We start from the raw sequence: 24,156 nt of genomic DNA, 5'->3' as shown, positions 1-24,156 counted from the left end.
ACAAAGTATTTCCTACAAATGCATTTGATAAAAGAGTGTATTTTCTTCCCTTAAATTGACAATTTCGGGCTGAATGCCAATGTACAGCTTTGAACAGAATTCATTTGTATCAGCGATATGCACAGTTATAATGCAATGAGTTAAGCTTTAACTTCGTAAGCTAATACAGTCTATTCCGTGTAACAATCCTGGGTAACACGATAACAATCATGATGTAACTCATGATGGAGCTTTAGTGTAGCCTGAGGGATTCAGTGTCGTGAGTGTAGGCCTCGGCCTATTCAATTCACATGATTCAAGTTCATGCATATTTCCAAATGTTCCTCAGTTCCATTTATTGTAGCAATACATCCGTCATAGGCAATAGGCATCTAGTAAAATCCACAGCCACATTCTGCTGATACCCATGCACGGTATTCAGGACTTCAGGCCGGCTGACGTAAACAGCGCTGATTTGCCCTCTTTGGTAATGGCGGCTCACTCTTCTAAACGTCACAGGGTCATGTGATAGGTGCGCACTGTTGTTTATTTATAGAACTCTGTGGATGAGACTCACGTTCATGCAAATACTGGAATACTGTAATATTGATCGATAGAACCCTGAACAGTCTGTAACCCTCTCAATCTGCGAAGGCTCAAATCTCTCATTCAGTCTTTGAACGCACTTATCCTTCAGAGGTTGTAACATGTTGTTGTGCATCAACAAGACTATTGAGTGAGGTGGATTTCATTTGCTTGGTCTGCTTCACAGCTTCGACGCCATCTTGAAACAATGGCGGCTCGACACAAACACTGTAAAACCTTTTATTCTCCACCAACCACGGGACTTCATTAACATACTTCATTGCATTTTAAATGTGAAATTTCTTCTTTTATGGTTTACACATCCTCATCACCTTGTTTAAGCACCAGCATCATAATTAGCACATTGAAAGCCTCTCCTCAGTGAAAGACACATGAAAATCCCGCTTGGAGTTTGCAAAAAGGCACCTAAACGACTCTCAGACTGAGAAACAAGATCCTGTGGTCTGATGAAACCAAGATTGAACTGTTTGGCTTCCGTCTGGCCACTCTGCCATAAAACCCAGATCGGTGGAGTGTTGCAGTGATGGTTGTCCTTCTGGAAGTTTCTCCCATCTCCACACAGGATCTCTGGAGCTCAGCCAGAGTGACCATCGGGTTCTTGGTCACCTCTCTTACCAAGGCCCTTCTCCCCCGATTGCTCAGTTTGGCCGGGCGGCCAGCTCTAAGAAGAGTCCTGGTTGTTCTAAACTTCTTCCATTTAAGAATTATGGAGGCCACTGTGCTCTTGGGAACCTTCAATGCAGCAGAGATTTTTTTTTTTGTAGGTTTCCCTAGATCTGTGCCTCGACACAATCCTGTCTCTGAGGTCTGCAGGCAGTTCCTTCGACCTCATGGCTTGGTTTTTGCTCTGATATGCATTGGCAGCTGTGAGACCTTATATAGACAGGTGTGTGCCTTTCCAAATCATGTCCAATCAATTGAATTCACCGCAGGTGGACTCCAATCAAGGTGTAGAAACATCTCAAAGATGATCAAGAGAAATGGGAGGCACCTGAGCTAAATTTCTAGTGTCATAGCAAAGGGTATGAATACTTATGTCAATGTGATATTTCAGTTTTTTCTTTTTAATAAATTTTCAAAACTTTCTAAAAGCCTGTTTTCTCTTTGTCATTATGGGGTATTGAGCGTAGATTGATGAGGGAAAAAATGAATTTAAACGATTTGAGCATAAGGCTGCGACATAACAAAATGTGAAAAAGTGAAGGGGTCTGAATACTTTCTTAATGCACCGTATATATATATCTGCGTTGCCACTATCCCCTAGTAATATCTGCGTTGTGTAAAGACATGAGTTTAGGTCCCCTTCATTTTTGCAGCACCCTCCAAGTTCCACCTCCATGGGCATAATTGATCCCGCGCCCCATTTGGCTGATCCCTCAGTTTGTTACGCTTTGGCTACCCGCAGCATTTATTACGCTTTGGCTGCCAGCAGCGCTTGCTGCCCTTTGCTCGCTCACTAGTCGAGTAATACGAGGTAGGCCTGAGAGGGAGGAGCACGGGGTCGGGGTGGTGCGGCGTCAAGGCAGCACGTCAGAGCTGATGACGGTAAGGGCCACCAGCCAACCAGGGCTCTAAGGGCATGGCGTGATAGGGCGTGGTAAGGCGCATCTGGTGAGTGCTAGAAGGTTCGCGGGGTGTGCCTATAAAAGTCTTGGCACAAAGCCCTTGAACAGGACTTGCACGAGAGGAAGGACTAGCGCTGGAGGGACTTGTTACAAGGAGCACGAGAGAGCACGAGTGAGTGGTGAACAGGACTCGACTGAAGCAGCGCTCGCTTTGTGGGCATTTACACGATATCTCAGTATTACGTACGCGCCGAAGGAAAGGCAGCCAGACGCGCTGGTGGCCAATAGCGCCTACTTCAGCCATGCGAGTAAATGCGGTAATACCTGCCAGTGATTAACCGCCAAAGTCCGCTCCCTACCAAATCGCCCCATATTAACCCTTGTGCGCCAAACGACATGCGGAGAGCTCCTGCCTTCTTTACTTACCATCTGCACGGGACGAGCCGGAGACCGGAGGGAGCTGCATGAGAGCCATCCCTGGACGCGCGGACCATCATCCTGCAGCTGCAAGCCCCGTGTGAGTGTGTGTGAGATGGGCCCGTTTGTCCTGGGTATTAAGTAAGACCGTATAAGGCTGCACTGTGTCCCCTTTTTCTTGAACCATTGTATAGTGTAAATAAATCTTGTTCTTCCTTTTTCCAATTCGATCGCCTTTGTGATTTCTCCATTGACTAAGCGTGGTACGAATAAGAACCGCTTGAATCGGGGTCTAGTAAGTGATAACGGCGCGGATCGCGTGTATGCAAAACCGCTCGGCGTCTCAACACACGTGGTTCGTGTGGGGCTTATTTCCTCACTTCCAGGGCAGCGCGAGTATTTAGATAATAGTGAATTCGGTCCTAATACCCTATTTCGCGCTGTCCGGAAGGGACGTCAAAGGCCCCGGGTCCCGCCAGGCCAGTCAGACAAGGGGACTAATCCCCCCTTGGTAAGGGGAGAAGGCCGGCGGTGGATCCGCAACAATATATATATGTATATATATATATATATATATATATATATATATATATATATATATATATAGATATATATAGATATATATAAGAGAGTGGAGTACTCTCTGCCGTGACATCCCTCATCCTTCAGACAGACAGGCAGCAAGCTCTTCCCTTTTTTTCAGACCTTGACAAAATCACAAACTGCACAAACACTTTAAATGTGTCTTTTAATCCTGAGAATTCCTACGCACCCACCCTCTCTCTTTCCGAAAGGACGGCATCACAACCCCGCCCATCTACTTTCTCAACAACCCTAAAAAGTTCATTCACTCAAACTCTTGCGTCTCACTGTCAGCCATGATCTCGATTCGGTAAACCACATTTCCAAGCCGGTCTCCAAAGCCAGATCCTCCGTCATGCAAAGTCCTGCCTTGGCACAACTGAGCTCCTTTCCACCTACAAGGCTTTCATTCGCAGCTTGATGGAGTACTGCTCTCTCCTCTGGGCTGGTGCTCCTGCTTCACATCTTGCTCAGCTTGACACCGGGAAATCAAGGCCTTTAAGATCATTGAACTCTCTCGCAATGAAACTCTCGCGATATATATATATATCTATATATATCTATCTATCTATATATATATATATATATATATATATATATATATATATATATATATATATATACACATACACACACATGGGCCAAAGGCCTCGTGGGCCTTTGGCCTCGTGGGCCAAAGCCATGACCTCACACGTCTTGTGCTCATCATCAATATATATACAAAGGAACAGAAATCCCGCACGGCGTCCATGTTGGCTTGGCTCGTGGTTACTGATGCTGGCCTTCCACTATTGCCCTTGATCTGGCTGTGCACTGTACCCTTGTGCTCAAAATGTTTCACAATACATTGAATGGCACAATTTGTGGGTCCATCACATGTTGTGACGTCCTATTCCCGGCAGAACCTCTGGCGGGTGTCTACATATGATTTAGTCTCATACCACAGAGCCACCACTTTTGTGTTTTTCTCCACTGTCAATGGCATAGTTGAGCTACGGAGCTAGAAATCCCGGGGAACAAATACCACGATAACAACACCAAACTCTGAAAAGGAAAACGGTATCGGTCAAAAAACAAAGAAATGTCAGGAAGTCAAAGTTGTATCAATCTTTTTTGAAACACCCTGTATATACTCGTGTGTGTGTGTGTGTATATATATAATACGGTCCGAGTTTGGTGATCTGGTGGTGTGTATATATACAACGTATGTATATATACACACACACACAGGGTGGGCCTCGTGGGCCATTTATATACAGGGTAGGCCATATACATACACATATATACTGCACATTATTTTCAACTTCTGGAATTGTAAGCTTAGAATAAGTAGCAGTCATACCTGGGAGCATAACCAGATTCCAGGGGGCACCAAGCCATGACCTCACACGTCTTGTGCTCATCATCAAGTGGAACACAGCGTCCCGTCTTCACACCTGTGCGTACATCATTCATGCCACGCTATTGCACTTTTAACTTGTAACACGTTTTGTTTGTTCACATCACATACACCGCATTCACTCATTCACATACCGTATACATTCACACCATATACATCACGTTCACTTGTGGAAAATACTCCAACTTATCAATAACTGGAGTAAAAATCCATTTTGAGTCATAATAATTACACGAGTGCGAGATTTGCTTCCCATTGACAGAGCAACCTGATGACAAATTGTGAAATAAAAAGTATTCACCCCTTGGGAAACTTTCTCAAAGCATTAAGTGAAAGCAGAAGTACATTTACTTCCATGTGATGTGGTTGCCTTTGTTTACACGAGTTGCTATGAAATACACCTGTTGTACACTGCTTTACATTTTAAGTGTCACATCTTGTTTTCAGAATGAGGACGATTGAGGGAGTAGGATTGTGCTCTGGCAAAGAGTTTGATTAAAACAGGAATAGTTGGTGAAATCGCAAAAAAAACCTGCACGGGCTTGCGGCTTCATCCACGGTTACTCACCACTTCCAAGCAGATGAGTCTGCCCTGCTTTGCAATCCGAGACATTGGTGCATTTTGCTCCTGGTACTTTCTTCTTCTGCTTGGAAAAGGAATCACAAGAAGCTGATAATAATCAAACCACACCCTTCCTGTGCATTTCTTATTGAAACTAAGGGTTGCACATTCCCTATATCAATGGCTGACCTGAGAACAGCTGCATTTGGAAATGCTTCTTGTCTCCCTCCAACATCACCTTAACAGAAGTCGTATTCCAGATTCATTAAGAGTAATCTAAACCATTAATCCACCACGTCCCTGTGTAGTAATTGGAGTTATTTCCCTGTATTCCTTTGATGAACTTGTTAAAAGTTTTATGAAGAAGTCCAAAACGGAATTTAAAGTCAGTGTAGCGTGTGATGGAAGCGGTTCGCCCTTCGTGATGCATCATACGTGACTCACATGCGATACACGACGACAAATTCAAACCCTTTGGGCATGTTCGTTATCCAAATGCAATTCATGCTTGTTTTTAATGGTACAGTTTGGCTTTATTGAAGGTTTATATATTTTTCTTACCTTGTTTCGAAAAAAACTTTTACTTTTCTTCCAAGAAATGACAAGAATCTAAGGCTAAGAGTACAGCGCCTTCAGAAAGTATTCACATCCCTTGACATTTTCCACATTTTGTTGTGTTACAGCCTGAATTTAACATCGATCAAATTGAGACTTTTTGTCACTGATCTACACACAATACCCCATAACGTCAAAGTAGAATTTTTTATTCATAAATTTTTACAAAATAATTAAAAAAAGAAATATTGAAATGTCTTGAGTCAATAAGTATTCCAACTTGAGTCAATTGACCAACTAGTCAATAAGTATTCAACCCCTTTGCTATGACACTCCAAATTGAGCTCAGGTGCATCCAATTTCCTTTGATCATCTTTGAGATGTCTCTACAACTTGATTGGAGTCCACCTGTGGCCAATTCCATTGATTGGACGTGATGTAGTAAGAAACACACCTTTCTATATAAGGTCCCACAGTTGATAGTGCATGTCAGAGCAGAAACTCTCCAAGGAACTGTCCATATAACTCCGAGATTGAATTGTGAGGAGGCCAAGATCTGGGGAAGGGTATAAACAATTTCTAGAGTGTTGAAAGTTCCCAAGAGCAGAGTGAGCTCCATCATTAGGAAATGGAAATAATATGGAACTACCCAGACGACTCCTAGAGCTGGCCATCCGACCAAACTGAATAGCCAGGCAAGGAGGACCTTGGTCAGGGAGGTGACCAAGAACCCAATGACCACTCTGACAGAACTACAGAGTTCCTTGGCTGAGATGGGGGAACCTGCCGGAAGGAAAAACAATCTCTGCAGCACTTCACAAATCTGGGCTCTATGGGAGAGTGGCCAGATGGAAGCCACTCCTGGGAAAGGCACATGACAACACACCTGAAGTTTGCAAAAAGGTATGTGAAAGACTCTGAGAGCAAGAGGTAACATTCTGTGGTCTAATGGGAAGGAAATTGAACTCTTTAGCCTGAATACAAAGCGTTACGTTTGGCAGAAACTGAGCACAAGTCATCACCTATCTAACACCATTCCTACCATGGAGCATGGTGGTGGCAGCATCATGCTATGGGGATGCTTTTCAGCAGCATGGACTGGGAGACTTGTTAGGATAGAGGGAACAATGAATGGAGCCAAATACGGGCAAATCCTTTACGAGAACCTGGTTCAGAGTACAAAAGTTCTGAGACTGCTGCGAAGATTTACATTCCAACAGGACAATAACCCCAAGCATACAGCCAAAGCTACACTGGAATGGCTTCAGAACAAGAACGTGAAAGTCCTCGAGTGGCCCAGCCAAAGCTCAGACTTGAATCACATTGAGAATCTGTGGAAAGATTTGAAGATTGTTGTTCACCGACGCTCCCCATCCAACTTGACAGAACTTGAGAAAATCTGCAAGGATGAATGGGAAAAACTCCTCAAATCCACGTGTACAAAGCTGACGCAGATATACCCAAGAAGACTCGAAGCTGTAATCACTGCCAAAGGCGCTTCTACGAAGTATTAACTCAGAGAGTTGAATACTTATGTAAATGACATATTTCTGTATTTCATTTTTAATGATTATGTAAAAATTTCTCAGAGATAATTCCACTTTGAGATTATTGGGTATTATGTGTAGATTTCGGGTACGGTATGCTTTCTGAAGGTATTGTAAATACGTCACATCTGTTGAAATACAAGGTACTTTATTGATCACTCTTTTTGTGATTAAAAAACCCATGAAGGTAAACTTGAGAGTCTGGTGCAGAACTGCAGCTCAAAGATTAGCAAAAACTTTCAAACGGAAATCCTTAAAATTCCACCTTGTTGAGAAGTTTGGTACGTGACAGCCATTGTCAAAGGTTATTCAGCTTGGATTGTTCGGGATGTTTCGGTGGAAAAGGTAGATTTGAAACCAGTTTTAGTTTTTGGGTCGAGGACTTTTCATACCAAGATTTAGCTTTTTGATTGTTTTTCTTATTATTTTTTACCACCTCCACCGAGGGTTGATGGAGGTTATGGTTGTTTTATGTTGTGTGTTTGCCTGTCTGTTTGCCTGTTTATGAACAGGATATCTCAAAAAGTTGTGGATGAATAGTTACGAAATTTTGTGCAGAGGTTGGGTGTGAGACAAGGACAAATAAATTCGATTTTGGTAAAGATACGGATCCGGACACGATACTTTTTGAAGAATTTCAGTGATTCTCGACCATTGAGTGATGGGACCAACATTGATATTTTGCATGATATTTCAAAAGGTTGTGCACGACTTAAGACACAGCTAGGTGAATGAGTTGGTTAGGTGACAGGAACAAGCTGATTCACTTTTGGTTTCGGTCCAGATATCACCGATCAGTGGGATACAAAATATAAACTGTTCAGCCTGGCGGAGGGACAGTCGTGGCCAAAAATATTGGCACCCTTGCACCTTTTTCAAATAATGCACCATTTCTTCCAGAAAATTGTTGAGATTAAAAAATATTTTCATATCCACAAATGTATTTATTTGGTTTGCAGTGCAACAAAACAACAAAAGTTGAAAAAATCACTAAATCTTAGCTTATTCCACACAGAAATCATAAAATGGCCCGGACAATATTATTGGTACCTTTTAGAAGTTGTACGGAATAATTAGATTTCATGAAGGTGATTCTCCTTTACTTTGGAATTTAACTCACCTATGGTGAGTTGCAGGAGCCTGCAATATAAAAATCACTCATTCAACCAGTTTGAATGGGGAAAAGGAGTCGTTCTGCTGTTTTGTGTCACTGTGTGTGTATGGGCATGGAGAAAATAAAGAAAACCAGAGAATTGTCTGAGGAGGTCAGACAAGATTGTAGCTAAGCATGGACAATCTCAAGGCAACAAGTCCATCTCCAGAGACATTGATGTTCCTGTGTCCACCATACACAATGTTATCAGGAAGTTTAAGGCCCATGGCACTGTAGCCAACCTCCCTGGACGTGGCCGCAAGAAAAAAACTTGATCGAAGATTGCAGCGAATGATTGTTCAATTGGTGGAGAAAGCACCTAGATAAACTGCCAAACATATTCAAGCTGACCTTCAGACACAACGTTCAACAGTTTCAACTTGCACCATCCGTCACCAACTCAATGAAAGGGCGTTCTCTTGTAGGAGACCCAGGAGGACCCACTGCTGAGAAAGCCTGACTGGAGTTTTCCAAAACACACCTGAACAAGCCAAAATCCTTCTGGGAGAATGTCCTGTGTACAGATGAGACCAAATTAGAGGTTTTTGGTAAATCACATCATCTCTATGTTTACAGAAAACAAAATGAAGCCTTCAAAGAAAAGAACACCTCCAGTCAAACATGGAGGAGGTTCAGTTATGTTTTGGGGTTACTATGCTGCCTCTGGCACTGGGTACCTTGAATGTGTGCATGGCATCATGACATGAGGAGATTACCAAGGCATTTTGGAGCACAATGGTGAACCCAGTGTCAGAAATCTGGGTCTCCGTCAAAGGTCATGGGTCTTGCAGCAGGGTAATGACCTCAATCACACTTCAAAAAGCACCCAGGATGGTTCAAGACTAAATGCTGGACTGTTCTGAAGTTGGCTGTAATGAGTGCAGATCTAAATCCCATTGAACACCTGCGGGGAGATCTGAAAACAGCATTTGGGAGAAGGCACCCTTCAAATCTGGGAGAACTGGAGCAGTTTGCACAAGAAGAGTGGGCCAAACTCCCAGTAGAGAGGTGGAGGAAGCTCATTCATGGCTATAGGAAGCGCTTGACTGCAGTTATCTTGTCCAAAGTCTGTGCTACCAAATATTAAGTCGAGGGTATCAATAATTTTGTCAATGCCATTTATATTTATTTTCTGATTTAAAAGGAAATATTAAGTTCTGAATAAAAAACAAAGGTTCTGTAATATTAACAGTGAAATAAAGAATTGTGGAGACCAAATACTTTTGTCAATTTCAACTTATTTTTAGATAACATTGTGTTTTTTAAAAAAAGTGCAAGGGTGCCAATATTTTTGGCCACGACTGTATGCTCGCCACCATTCTCGTTTAATCCATGTATATTGGGGGAAAAATAGCCAATATTTATTTTTACTTCATCAATAGAAAGACATTAAAGCTTTAGATATTGGAAAAATAGTAAAGTAATTGAATTTTAGATTAATAGTAAGGGAAACATATGAAAATCTGTTAACTAAATTGTTACCAAAAAATTTCTTCACCAATATGTTTGTAAAGGTGTGTAATAACATGTGTTAAAATGTTGAAGGTCAACTCCCGTGGGAAACCCAGAAAAAAAGCTGTTGAATTCGGGTACCGAAAAATTATTTTCGAGAATTTTTATTTTTTTAAATCGGCCCTTAAGTAACTTATGAGGGGTCAAATAAGGGTTTTTCATGATTCTGAGTTGATTGTTAACATTTAAATTTCACCACAGACACTCCTTTGTGGAAAAATAATTTCTAAATATATCTCATTTTCTACTTTGCAGGACATGGAGTCTAGCAATATGGATGAAGACGTTACTCCACCTGTGCTCAATTGCTTCATCTGTGCACGCTCGGATACACCAGCTGAAAGGCTCATACAGGCAACTCCAAAGGGATACTCAACTTTATTGAAACAAGCAGAAACTGTCGAAAATGTTACTGTTGTGGAACGTATGAAGGAGGCTCAAAAGGAAGGAAAACTGAGGTACCACCAGAAGTGTAAAAATGATCTGTACAACAACTTTGTTGCAACCACCAAGAAGTCACCTCAAGCATCAAAGGCAGAGAAAGAGTCATCAAAGTTGAAGAGAAGACGCACTACTTGTGAGTTCAGTTCATCAACTGGCTGCAGTTCTAGAAGATCACAGTCAGTTGACCTCCTGTATAAGGATGTATGCATTCTTTGCAACCAACCAGCCCAGCTCTACAAAAATAATCCAGCACAAGCTAGAAAGAAATACAGAGTGCCAGATAATTTGACTGCAGATACACTGAAGGCAAGCTTGCTGAAGACAGCACGGAGTCGCGGGGATGACTGGGGCACTGAAGTCACTGGACGCCTGGAAGGGATCAACGACTTGGTAGCAGAAGAAACACTGTACCATTTGCGATGCAAACTTATGTTTGCGAGAGGTGACAGTTTGTCCAAGACTGATGAGGAAGGAAAAAGGAAGAGAGGACAGAGGAGTATTGATGAGGAGCGAGAGGCAGTTTTTATTGAATTCCGCGAATGGTTAGACTCAGAATTAGAGCATGGGGTAATGAACATGGACCAAGTCCATGAAAAGCTGCAGGAGTTTGATCAGTCACCAGAGAAGAGCCTTTCTTATTCAAAGCATTGGCTAAAGATAAAACTTCTAGAGAAATACGAAGACACCTTGTATTTCACAACACAGGAAAGAAGGGCAGATGTACTCTGTCTCAAAGATGGCACCGACAATATTCTGCGAGAGCATCATGCTAATCTTGACCATGGAGATGAGAAGACTCAGATCATAAAGACGGCTCTCAAGTTCATATCCAATGATATTGCCTTGATTGATTTAGGTCCAAAGTCATACCCCACCACACACAGTATGACTGACATCGATAGTCAGCTGACACTTGTTCCTGCAAGCCTTCAGATGTTCTTGAGACCGATTGTCAAGACAGACGAAAGAGTTGCCGTTTGGGGGCAGAATTTTATTAAGGCCTGTCGACCTCGGTCTGGAGTATTGCCACACCAAATGGGGCTTTCCATACAACTTGATCATAGATTTGGGTCAAAATGGATGCTCAACAAGTTCCACCGGCTGGGATACACTGAGTCTTACACGGAGACACAAAACTACAAATACTGCTTCCTTAATAGTAGGAGTGGAGATGATGTTCCAGATACTTCTGGCACTCTTGACACCATTGTGGAGGAAACCGATGAACAGATCAATGATGAGGTTGCGGTTGATGCTGCGCTTGAGGATCAATCAGTGATGACAGCCAAAGTGCCAGCCAGTGAAAGTGAATTGTCAAGTAATGATCAGGTGGTCTTTATGGAGGTTGGGGAAACAAACAATGCAGTCACTCAGTTTGTTGGAGACAATATAGATTTAAACATTGTCTCTATTCACGGAAACACTCCCTTTCACTCAATGGGTTGGATCGAAGTCACCTCCCCGGCACCACCTTTGCCAGATCCACAGACAACAGCAGCTTTCCCCCGGGTGAAGTTGAAGGCACTCAACAAAGCTAAGATCCTGAGAGGAACTGAAGTAAAGATTATTCCATTTACGAACAGGAAACAGATAGGAACGAACGCGATCATGTTTCTCCCCCTCGCTGAGCTTTCCTCCTCCCTGGCTCATGATCAGCCACTCCTCACTCCAGGTGACACACTCTGGGCAGCGGGGTGGGTGATCAAAGCCAACGATCCTGAGTTCCCACACTCCAACTGGAATGGCTGGATGAAGAGAATCCATGCTAATGATGCAAAGCAGAGCACACAGATCGAGTTCCTCCCAGTTATTGAAGGAGACCCTAATGACCTCAACACCATCTTCACCACTCTGAAAGAGTGCATACGGCGCGCTGGGGTCGCTATAGTGACCTTTGATCTTCCGATTTGGCTGAAGGCTGTGAATATAATAAAGCAGGCAAATCTACCCGTCATTCCAAGGTTGGGTGGTTTTCACCTGCTGAAGTCTTATCTTGGATCAATGTCTCTGAACCCCAGTGACTATGGATGGACAATAGGTGTGCATGGGTATGAGCCAGTTCCAACACTGGACCCCACGGCTCCTGAGGAGCTATTGCAGTTCACGAGCTGTAATTGTCATGGAGATTGCAGCAACCGGCGATGCAGCTGCAAGAAGAATGGGGTCACGTGCATCTCGGCCTGTGGAGTCTGTAATGGCATTACATGCAGAAACTGCAGTCATGATGTTGTTGAGTCTGAAGAAGACATAGACAATGACTGTTGAAACTTCTGACATTGTGAATGAGAAATAACTCTTGAGTATTATATATGTATGTGAAATAAAAGCTACTGTGTGTGTAAATGTAAAAGTGAAAATATAAATGTTAACAATCAACTCAGAATCATGAAAAACCCTTATTTGACCCCTCATAAGTTACTTAAGGGCCGATTAAAAAAAATAAAAATTCTCGAAAATAATTTTTCGGTACACGAATTCAACAGCTTTTTTTCTGGGTTTCCCACGGGAGTTGAACTTCAACATTTTAACACATGTTATTACACACCTTTACAAACATATTGGTGAAGAAATTTTTTGGTAACAATTTAGTTAACAGATTTGTGAAATATCTCATAAAATGCCCTTACTATAAACGCATTTTATATAAGTTTTTGTTAAGGAAGGATTATATATATATATATTTAAACTAATGTACATAATATTGCAATTCTTTGTAAACCTAAGTGTGAAGACTTTTCATTTTTTTCCTTTTTATCTCGATAGGAATTAATCAACATAATGTTATGAGCATTTAATTCCGTGCACATGCATATAGACATAGAAGATAAGGAGAAATAGGTTTTGGATTGACTGCCAGGGAGACAAACAGAAACACGAAGTTTTTACCTCCGCACAGGTACCCAGCATCTGCCTGGGTGTTTCCAACACGTTTGTGACGATGCAAAAGCTGCTGCCTCCCTGCACGCAACATCGCAATGCCAGAAATTGCAACGCTCTTTCATTATTGTTGCAGTTAATACGGTACATACGTTCAGAATGTGCTTGTATCATCGTGTGGCAGAAGACTTGTGACAACTAACATAACAAGATAGCATTTAACAATGCAGAGCCTCGCTGGAGTATAAAGATTGCAGTAGATCTGAAAACCGGTGCAGACTCACTCATTCACTGACTCAAAGCACCTTGGGCCACAGTGTTATTTTGTTTGTAGTTTTGGTCGTCTTTATACTGAAACATTCTGATTACAAATAGTTGTGGAATGGCGAGCCTCAGAGGAAACAAATGGACAATCTTTTGGGATGGCGGTCCTCACCTTTTGGCGAGGCAACCCCTTTCACACCAGTGTGCCTTTTGGATGAGGAACACCCAACTGCCAGCACATGATCAGCAACTCAGTGCAACATGTTTTGGATTGAACATTTAAATTATATTAAAAACAATTTTTTTTATAGTTTAATATATATCTATATACGAGTATATATCTATATTTATATTTATATTTACATATATATTGTCACGCAACTGCGATTAACATCAGAGTTGCGGAGGCCGATTACGAAGCTTTAACTCCCAAGGCGAAAACTCAATAGCGGATTCCAAATCAAAGCGCGCAGGATGGAGGGGAACGACGACAGCCCCGCAGCCTTAGCTATTAAAACCAAACACCCAGGAAAACTGCGTTCAGATATATGTACAAAAATAATACAAGGATTTATTAAGGAAAAGCAAAGACAGTGAAAAAGCACGCGCCGGTAATAGAATGTCCTAATTGGGACGTCCCCACACACACTTCAGATACAGACGAGGGAATTATGAATTAAAGAAAAGAACACGTCACGTCGTGTACAGTGTACGCGGAGCTCGGCCTTATCTTGTCTTTGTCGTCTTGGTGGCTGCCGTCCAACGCCGCTCCTTCAGGCCCGATCGCACACCACGAGGTCCCTCGCTCCAAGCCCCACAAGGCCTCGCTCCAAGCGCCACGAGTCCCACGCAGGCTAGCGGCTCCACACAAGGTCGACCCGGACCAATGTCCTGACGCGCCTCAAACCCAACTGCTCAAAACAGACTCGGGCTCTGCACTCGAACTGCTTGGCCTCTCTGCGCTCAACTCGAACTTGGTTCAGCGCACCTCCGGCCTGCACTCGTATCAACTCTCATTCCGGACTCCACTAGGATACTAACGATTCTCCTCAGACTCCACCAACTCTGGGCTCACCCGATCTGCACTGCCGAAAATGGCGTCCGACCCTCGATAATATCCCTGGCCGATGACGTCACATTGGTGCACTGCTCTGCCAATCAGAGCCTCCCACGACTCGCCAGCTCATCCAGGTCACACCCTCTGCATCACTGCCACTCTACCCACTCCTGCTCCTTCTTCATAGCACGTGCTATGTGAGGTTGGTAGGCCTTTCGGAGGTGTAAATGGTGGCGGCCAATTGTGGCGGTGTTCCAGCCCGATTTCTTCCTAAGTCATGTCAGGGGGAAGGGCGTCATTTAGTGTTGTACTAAAGGTCCTAACTAATGTTTAAGTGGTGTGCAGTGCCAAAATGACAAAGGTTTGATGACCAGGTTGGACTCACCGGGGCGTTATCTTTAATCCCTAACTACTTAACACTCGAATCTCCTGGTAGATCCACAATCATACATCTTATCCCGACAAACGCCTAAACAGGTAGATTCCCTATCGCGACATCTCGAAGCATGTTACCTACTCAAATGTACCTGGCTCTAGATATTGCTTTACCCCCAGACATAACAATATATAAATACTAGCAGAAGTACCCGGCATTGCCGGGTGGGGGAGGGGAGGGGAGGGGGAAGATGAGGGGAGGGGAACGGGGGGAGGGGAGGGGGAAGATGAGGGGAGGGGAACGGGGGGAGGGGAGGTGAGGGGGCAGAGGGGAGGAGAGGGGGGAGGGGAGGGGAGAATAGGGGGGGGGAAGTACCCGGCATTCCGTGTATAAACGTGAGGGAGAAGAGGGGGGAGGGGGAGGGGAGAAGAGGGGGGAGGGATGGGAGAGGGGAGGGGTAGGAGGGGGGAGGGGAGGGGGGAGGGGAAGGGGGGAGGGGAAGGGGGAGGGGGAAAATGGAGGGGGAAAGGGGAGGGGGGAGGGGGGAAAGGGAAGGGGGTAGGGTGGAGGGGGAGGGGAGGGGGAAGGGGAGGGCCAGTCAACAATGACGTTGCAGTTCTCATGGTCGGAGAGCAGCACAACAATCGCGACATCGTCCTGAATCTTCGCAACAGCACGAAGCGGCTTTTGGAGACTCACCGATCCTGTGACGCCCTCCAGTACCGGCGTTGCCGGGCGGGGGAAGGGAGACCCGTACATTCCCAACCCGTACATTCGCCCTCTCGACTCAAGCTCACTCGGACCAAAAGCCTCGCACAAATTACACCGTGAAGGCCCAATGGCCATGTCTATGCCACAAATCAAGTACGTGAGCGAGTCGGGCGCACTGAATTGAAAATATATAGAACGCTCATACTCCGTGAAAAGTGAAGCTGCAATATTTTTGAAAAATTTCATTGGTTGCTAGGAGACGGCAGCATGTAAAAACCGTTTGAATATTTGCAATACAGTTTGATCCAGAGGTAAGTGGTATGGTCTGGCTGGTTGGTGGACACGATATGTGTAAGGGAAATTATTTTGGTGTCCTGTATCTGGTCGTGCTAGTTGGTGAACACGGTACATTTAAGGGAAATGATTTTCTGTCATTCTTCTGAGTGGTTGCTTCTCCTTCCCCGTATTTTTGTTCATTTTATTGTTTTTTTCCACTCTCTTGAGTTGTGGGCCTTCCTTGAGTGGTATTACATTTATCATCATCATCATTGGAATGTCTGTTGTAAAGATACGGACATCAAGTCCGTATCTTGACGCAGAGAGCATCAAGCACCATCTTTTTATACCAGGCAACGGCAACGGCAACGCACTAACGCAGACATCGCTCGGCCCCGCCCACAGCGACCTCTCTCGGCCCCGCCCATAGTTGCCTCGCTCGGCCCCGCCCACAGCGATCTCGCCCGGGCCCGCCCACAGCGACCTCGCTCGGTCCCGCCCACAGCGACCTTGCTCGGTCCCTCCCACAGCGGCATCACTCCGCCCTACACGGCACTATCGATATATTATTCGTACAATGCCGGGTACTTCTGCTCGCTGAAAACAAATCTATGCTGAATCATGCTAAATGCTAATCATACAGAAGTACCCGGCAAAAACGCAATCGCTCTGAAATACGTGCGAACGCGTAACTGAGTTAATGGCGGCAACGAACATCACGTGATCGCTCTGAGCGAATCAGCGCGCTGCTCTGCTTCCGGTCAGATTCCGGTCATAATATTTCGCGCTGAGATTCAAATATGGTAAAAACATATTATGAAATAAATTTTTAGGTCAGCCATGTTCGTCCCAGGCTCAATGGCCATGTCTGTGCCAAATATCAAGTACGTGAGCCTCTCCGTTTAGGAGTCTACCGGTAACATTACACACACACACACACACACACACACACACACACACACACACACACACACACACACACACAAACTGTGTTTTATATATGTATAGATATACACGACCAGTCAAAAGTTTCAGAACACCTCAATTTTCCAGTTTTTATTGAAATTTACGCAGTTTAATGTCCCAATGTACTCTGAAATTAAGCATAGATCAAATAAACAATTGGAGATAAAAAAGAAATCATAATCATTTTGTTTAACAAAATTTAATTTAAAATTTTTGACTCCGCAAAGTAGCCACCTTTTGCAGATATAACCGCCGAACACACTTGTAGCATTCTTTCTACAATGGAAATCAAATGTTGTTCGGGAAGTTCTTCCCAACACTGTTGCAGAAGTTCCCACAAATGTGTTGCACTTGCAGGTTGCTTTGCTTTCATCCTTCTGTCCAGTTCATTTCAAACCAGCTTGATGGGGTTTAAGTCTGGAGACTGTGCTGGCCATTCCATGATTTGAAGCCTACCGTCTTCTTCTTTTCCTCGAAGGTAGTTTTGACATAGCCTGGAGGTGTGTTTAGGGTAATTATCTTGCTGTAAGATGACCCTTGACCAACTAGGCATATACCAGAGGGTATTGCATGGCGCTGCAAAATGCTGTGGTAGCCCTTTTGGTTCAGGGTGCCAGTCACTCTGTGCAAGTCGCCGTCTCTGGATTCAGCAAAAGAGCCCCAGACCATCACGCTTCCTCCTCCTTCTTTCACAGTTGGTGTCACACACTGAGGAACCATCCTTTCGCCTCCTCGACGGCGTACAAAAACCCTGCGTGATGAACCAAAGATTTCAAATTTTGATTCATCGGTCCATAAGACCTTCTTCCAATCTTCAGTAGTCCACTGGCGGTGCTTCATGGCCCAGGCAAGCCTCTTTTTCTTATTTTTCCATCTTAGCAATTGCTTTCTTACTGCCACTCGACCTGTCAAACCTGCAGCTCAAAGTCCACTCTTCACAGTTGAAACTGAAACTTGCTTACTTTGACCAGTGTTGAGCTGTGCTTGAAGCTGTTGTCCTGTGAGCCGCCGATCACGCAAGCTGTTGACTCTCAGAAACTTGTCTTCTGATTCTGTTGTGCCTTTGGGTCTGCCAGACCTCTTCCTGTCAGAGTTTCCTCCAGTTTCCAATATACTACTTCCTGCAGTGCAATATTGTCCAAATAATGCTTCAGAGGGTGTAATAACAGTCTGTTCCAATACTGCTTTTATACAGACAGGGGGTTTGTAATCAAGTAATCAGCAGAGGTTGGGACACCTGTAGGAATTGTTTGCATCAACTTTCAAGGCTTAATTTACTTACATTGCTACAGAACGGCTGTAAGTTGTTAACCCATTACTTGTTCCCTGAAGAAGGTCTTTTTTTTTTTTTTTTACAATATAACTGTGCAATTTACATTATTTTCCCGTTTTGGCTAACCTAAACTCTTCTTTTTTTTTTTAACCGCGAGCAGTTTAATGCCTACCTTTGTACCATTTCAGGTTATTCACTGGACATTAAACTGCGTAAATTTCAATAAAAAGTGAAAAAATTGAGGTGTTCTAAAACTTTTGACCGGTAGTGTATATATATATATCATTGTTGCAAAATTAATAACGTTATTTCATTTCTGTGTAAATCTGTGTGAGTGATGTAATTATTTTAAATGCCTTAGAATGAACAACAAAGATTAGATTACAGTTAATCGAGATACAGACAAGCATGCCCAAAGGGACGGTGTGGGCAACCTAGACAATTTCCTCATCCTCTCAGAGTCCTTCACGTGTCTTTTTGCAAACTTCAGGGTGCTATCATGTGCCTTTTTCTCAGGAGTTGCTTCTATCTGGCCACTGTCTCATAAAGCCTAGATTTGTGATGTTTTTGTGGACATCACACCAAACGAAGCATAAAGCCACTCTAGGTAAGGGGTGAAGGGAAGACTAGAAAAATACAAGGCTAAAGCAAAACAAAATAAAAAATAAAGAAAAAATAACAAGAAAACATCCAAGACACAATAAGGAGCAGAAGTCAGGTAAAATGTGATTAAACCTCAAAGATGTAGGAAGTAGGATTTCACATTCCTCTTGAAGCTGAGTACATTGTAGGATAATGGGAAGCATGTTACAGGTAGTGAATTCCAGACTGAGACAGCACGAGGGATAAAACGACCTGCAAACCTTTCGTTCTGTACTTTTGGATCAGCTATAGGGTATGGGTGTGCGGACATGGCAAACCGAGTCTGCTGGGTGTGTGGAGATGGCAAACCGAGTCTGCTGGGTGTGCGGAGATGGCAAACCGAGTCTGTTGGGTGTGCAGAGATGGCAAACCGAGTCTGCTGGGTGTGCGGAGATGGCAAACCGAGTCTGCTGGGTGTGCGGAGATGGCAAACCGAGTCTGCTGGGTGTGCGAACATGGCAAACCGAGTCTGCTGGGTGTGCAGAGATGGCAAACCGAGTCTGCTGGGTGTGCGGAGATGGCAAACCGAGACTGCTGGGTGTGCGAACATGGCAAACCGAGTCTGCTGGGTGTGCGAACATGGCAAACCGAGTCTGCTGGGTGTGCGAACATGGCAAACCGAGTCTGCTGGGTGTGCAGAGATGGCAAACCGAGTCTTACGTCCAAACACTCGTATGGGAGGAACCAAGTTAGAAAGTCCAACAGAACATTTACCATGAAAATATCTTTAGAACAAACCAAGAGAGGCAAGTGACCTACGCTGAGAGAGCAGTTGAAGAGTTGTACCGATCTTCTCACCAACCAGGTTGACTATGCGTTTCTGGAGCCTATCAGGTAAACATAAATGGCAGGCTGGTGCTTCAGCCCAAATGTGGCAAAGGTACTCCATGAGGGGACATATAGTTTCCTTATACAGGTACAAACCAGCCTCAGGAGGTAAATACCTCTGCGCTCCATAAAGACAACCAACTCGCTTGGAAACACTCTTAGCAATACCAGAAATGTACTTATCCCAACAGAGGTTAGAAGACATGTCCAGACCAATAATCCGAAGCTAAGATGATTCTGTTAAGGATGAAGACGCCATGTGCAAAGAAGGGAAAGACTTGTTTCTAGAGTGAGACGAGGACAACAATTTAGTTTTCATTGAAGGTTACCAGCCAGTCAGTTACACCAACCTCATTATGAGTGGCGTTGAGATGTACAGTAACGTGAGGAGTCATCAGCATACATGGCTAGCTGAGACAGAACATTATCAGAAGATCATTGATAAACAAGGAACAGAGTGGGATCATGGACAGAGCCCTGCGGGACACCAGAATTGATGGAGCAAGTAGGAAAAGATTGACCATCAAATACCACCTCACCTTCATCTTGCGACTTGTAAGGAAAGCCGAAATGATTGAATGCATCACTCTAGATACACCATGCGACTGAAGCTTGTGGAGCAAACCGTTGTGCCAAACTTTATCAAAGGCTTTTGAGATATCCAAAACAACTAATCGAGCTTAACCCTTGAGCACCAATGCCCTGTTGATATGATCCGTAATTAAGGATAGCAGATCACCAGTCGAGTGACAATAGTGAAAGCCATACTGGCAATCAGTGAGAGGTTCATTGTCTTCCAGATGGTTGTGAAGTTGTTCATTGATGAGGCAATTAAATACCTTAAATCTTTCCATCACCTTACTTATTACAGGAACCAGGCTGATGGGGCGATAGTTACTTGGCTCAGAAGTGCTGCAGAGATTGTTGTCCTTCCAGCAGGTTCTTCCATCTCAGACAAGGAACTCTGTATCTCTGCCAGAGAGGTCATTGCGTTCTTGGGCACCTCCTTGACCAAGGTCCTTCTTGCCAGGTTGCTCAGTTTGGTCAGACAGCCAACTCTAGGAAGAGTCTGGGGAGTTCCATATTCTTTCCATTTCCGAATGATTGAGCTCACTGTGATCTCGGGAACTATCAACACTCTAGAAATTGTTTTATAACCTTCCAAAAATATACGTATGCCTCCTCACAAATCTATCTCAGAGTTATACGCACAGTTCCTTGGACTCAGAAAGGTGTGTTTGTTTCTATATCATGTCCAATCAATTGAAGCGGTCACAGGTAGACTCCAATCAAGTTGTGGAGACATTTCAAGGATGATAAAAGGAAATTGGATGCACCTAAACTCAATTTGGAATGTCATAGCAAAGGGGCTGAATACTTATTGACTAAATACATTTCGGCTTTTCATTTTTAATAATTTGCCAAGGAACTGTAGATCAAGAATTAAAACCCTGGTGTTGGGCTAGCGGCTAGGGTGCCGGCTTAGGATCCGAGGACCCTGGGTTCGAATCCCGGTCGATCGCTGAATTAACGCCAGGGGGGTTGACTCAGCCTGTTCATCCTTCCGAGGTCGGCTAATTGAGTACCAGTTCACTGGTAATTCCCTGTTTGTCGTTAAAGGCGGCAAAAAGGGTTGGCGTCAGGAAGGGCATCCGGCCGTAAAACATTGCTTCAAAAAGGGGACCAAAAAACAACAACAACCACGGTCCCCGAAAAAGGCCAACCCCCGCTTTGCGGGGAAAAATGGAAAAAATGGCCATCTAAAGGTGGTTGTTTTATTTTTAATAATTTGATTAAAATGTATAAAAAAATTCCACTTTAACATCATGGGCTATTTTGTGTAGATCAATGATAAAAAATCTCAATTTAATCCATTTTATATTCAGACTGTAACACAACAAAATGTGAAAAATGTCAAGGGGTGTCAATACCTTCTGAATGTAGTGGATATACTGACTATAATGAACCCAATAATTCATGGGATGCATCTCAGTAGTGTTCAAAGCAATGAGTTTGTGTGACATACCTGCGGAGGTGTTACGTATTCTGCTACATCCCACACCCTCATCTGGCCGCTCTTGCTCGCCGCTGCTTCCACACCCTTCACCTTGCTGATCACCGAGCTCTCAGTGACCTTCTCAAAGGACTGGTACGCCTTCTGGGTGAGGAATACCCAACTGCCAGCACATGGCCAGGCACCAATGCCACAATCAGATACTTGTGTTTCTCGCAATCGGACATTTCCTTTTTTAAATCTTCTTTTTTTTCATTCTTACTCGACCTGCACACCTTTTACCTCCACCACTCCATTATCCTCATGCTCACATTTTTCAATTAGCTCTGACTCAAGGCAAACCTTTCTTATACAGTAATCCTGTCTTTGGTGAAAATCTCATTAAGTCTAGAACCTCAAACGTCATCGGCCTTCAGACCAATTGTTTGCAAATGTTCTTAATTAATAACTTGCAATTAGGTGGTTGAGGCCAAATACATTCACTTAATATTTACCAATTGTAATTCCATTGTACCTTACAATGCCACACTTTAGTCACGAGGACATAATCCATCCTAACCTATTACAGATGGTAAAAACCAAACAGCTAAAGTTTCTGAATATTGTAATTTCACAGCAAACAGAATATTATCGTTTAAAATACATTACTGCACAATGGCAAAGCTAATATAAACAACTTGGTGCGAGCCAACTCTTCTGTTTTTGAAGCGGTTTTTTCTTTGATCCAATATGGCTGCCAGACCACGTCAGCGATGACCTCATAAATTTATATTTTGATCATACATTTTGTTGCGTTGATCATGCTCAATACATTTCAAACAGATCAGACTAAGCGTTGTCCCTGTCGAATTATGACATCATAATTAAGGCACCAATGACGTCATCGTTAACAACACCTATTCCCCATATGGAGTTCTTTACAATGAGCCATGTTTCAATTTTGTCCATGGAGCGGTTTTGGAGATATAGAGGTGCAACGTTTTTCGTTTTTTTCCCAAGATGGTGCCTGTACCATGTGACGTATGACGTCATAATTATCATTAAAATATTCTACAGGAGCAGGCGCTCCTATGCTGAAAATTTCCTATCAATCGGACCATGAATAGCAGAGAAAAAAATTCATACTGATCGAATCAAGCGTTGAACCTGTTGAATAATGACGTCATAATTAAGGTACCGATGACATCATCATCAACATATCTTATTCCCCATGGGGAGTATTTGACAACACACCATGTTTCAATTTTTTTCCCCTTGAGCGGTTTGGGAGACATAGAGGTGTAACGTTTTTCCAAGGTGGCGTCCATACCACGTGACCTATGACGTCATAATTATGCATAAAAACATTCTACAGGAGGAGGCCCTCCTATGGTAAAATTTCGTGTCAATCGGACCAACGGTTGCTGAGAAAATGAAGTTTTAAAATGCAGACACGCACGTACACCATACGGACGCACGTACACCACACGGACGCACGTACACCACACGGACGCACGTACACCACACGGACGCACGTACACCACACGGACGCAACCGAATACCCAACCCTGCTTTTCGCTTCGCCAGCGCAAGGCAAAAGTAAAATGATATTTCTGCTCCATCGATGAAATGTTAAATTTGATTACCCGAACCATGAACATTCCAGGGTAGGTAACTGTGACACGTGACACATTGCACTTACTAACCAGGGGAAGTTGAGCCCTCATTAAGCCACATGGTACCACGTGATAATACAATAAGTACAACATGTACCACACACGATCCTCACCTCGAACACATTCCCTAGTTTACTCACATTCGACGAACACTTACGTTTCGGGAAAAGCAAACATAATTATTTAATAAACACTGAGTTCTCCATAATTAAAAAAATAAAATAATAATAATTCGTACATGCAAGGTGCCATGGGGGGCCTCAGGTGTCCAACATGGGCCTGGGAATGTTTACTACCGTTCAGTTTTAATGCGACGTTTGGGTTTTCTGGAATTTTTTAAACGTCGTTCACGCTTCCTGTTCCCCATGCCCATTTATTATTTATTAAATATGTTGCTCTTCAACATCTCTCAGTCATGTGTTTTGACTTATTTTTACATATTTGAGTGTATGATGAAATTCATGTGTTACATCTCCATTTTTGTAATCATTTAGTAATTGTTTTGAAGTTTAAATAAACTGATGATGTCTTATTTCCAAATACAGGGTGTCTCAAAATAGATGGAACCCATTAACATGATAATAATGTATTACTCAGACAATAAACTCCAAAAAAGATTACATTTCCTGGAAGCTGATATGATAACAATTAAAAAACTGAAGATTTGAGGTCTCTAGCTCAAAGGATACATGTATTAGAGCACATGTTCCAAATGACCGCCCTCGCGCCTTAGACACACTTGAAGCCGACGAGCGAAGTTGTCAATCACCCTGACACACTCTTCCTTCCTGATGGCACGAATCTTCTGGGTGATGGCCACTTTCAGTTCAGAAATGGATTGAGGACGATTCTCATACACGTGGTCCTTCGAGAACCCCCAGAGATAAAAAATCTGG

General features: G+C 43.5%; 1 protein-coding gene across 2 annotated transcripts in view; it reads right to left on the bottom strand.

The window, feature by feature from the left end:
- LOC137431880 (P2X purinoceptor 5-like) overlaps positions 1–24,156 on the bottom strand; it is a 137,458-nt gene that overhangs the window by 94,875 nt on the left and 18,427 nt on the right. Inside the window, exons 2-5 of one of the 2 annotated variants that reach the window (XM_068123679.2) lie at positions 21,618–21,768; positions 13,208–13,279; positions 5,117–5,192; positions 4,492–4,585 (exon numbers count right to left, since the gene is read on the bottom strand). In XM_068123679.2, the coding sequence (XP_067979780.1) occupies positions 4,492–4,585; positions 5,117–5,192; positions 13,208–13,279; positions 21,618–21,768 (393 nt within the window). The remainder of the gene's footprint in view (positions 1–4,491; positions 4,586–5,116; positions 5,193–13,207; positions 13,280–21,617; positions 21,769–24,156) is intronic. The other variant, XM_068123680.2, reaches the window with a different exon arrangement.

The sequence above is a fragment of the Myxine glutinosa genome, chromosome 7, assembly GCF_964187855.1.
Source record: "Myxine glutinosa chromosome 7, kmMyxGlut1.1, whole genome shotgun sequence".
Taxonomy (NCBI): Eukaryota; Metazoa; Chordata; class Myxini; order Myxiniformes; family Myxinidae; genus Myxine; species Myxine glutinosa.
This window is presented reverse-complemented; position numbering and strand designations above follow the sequence as displayed.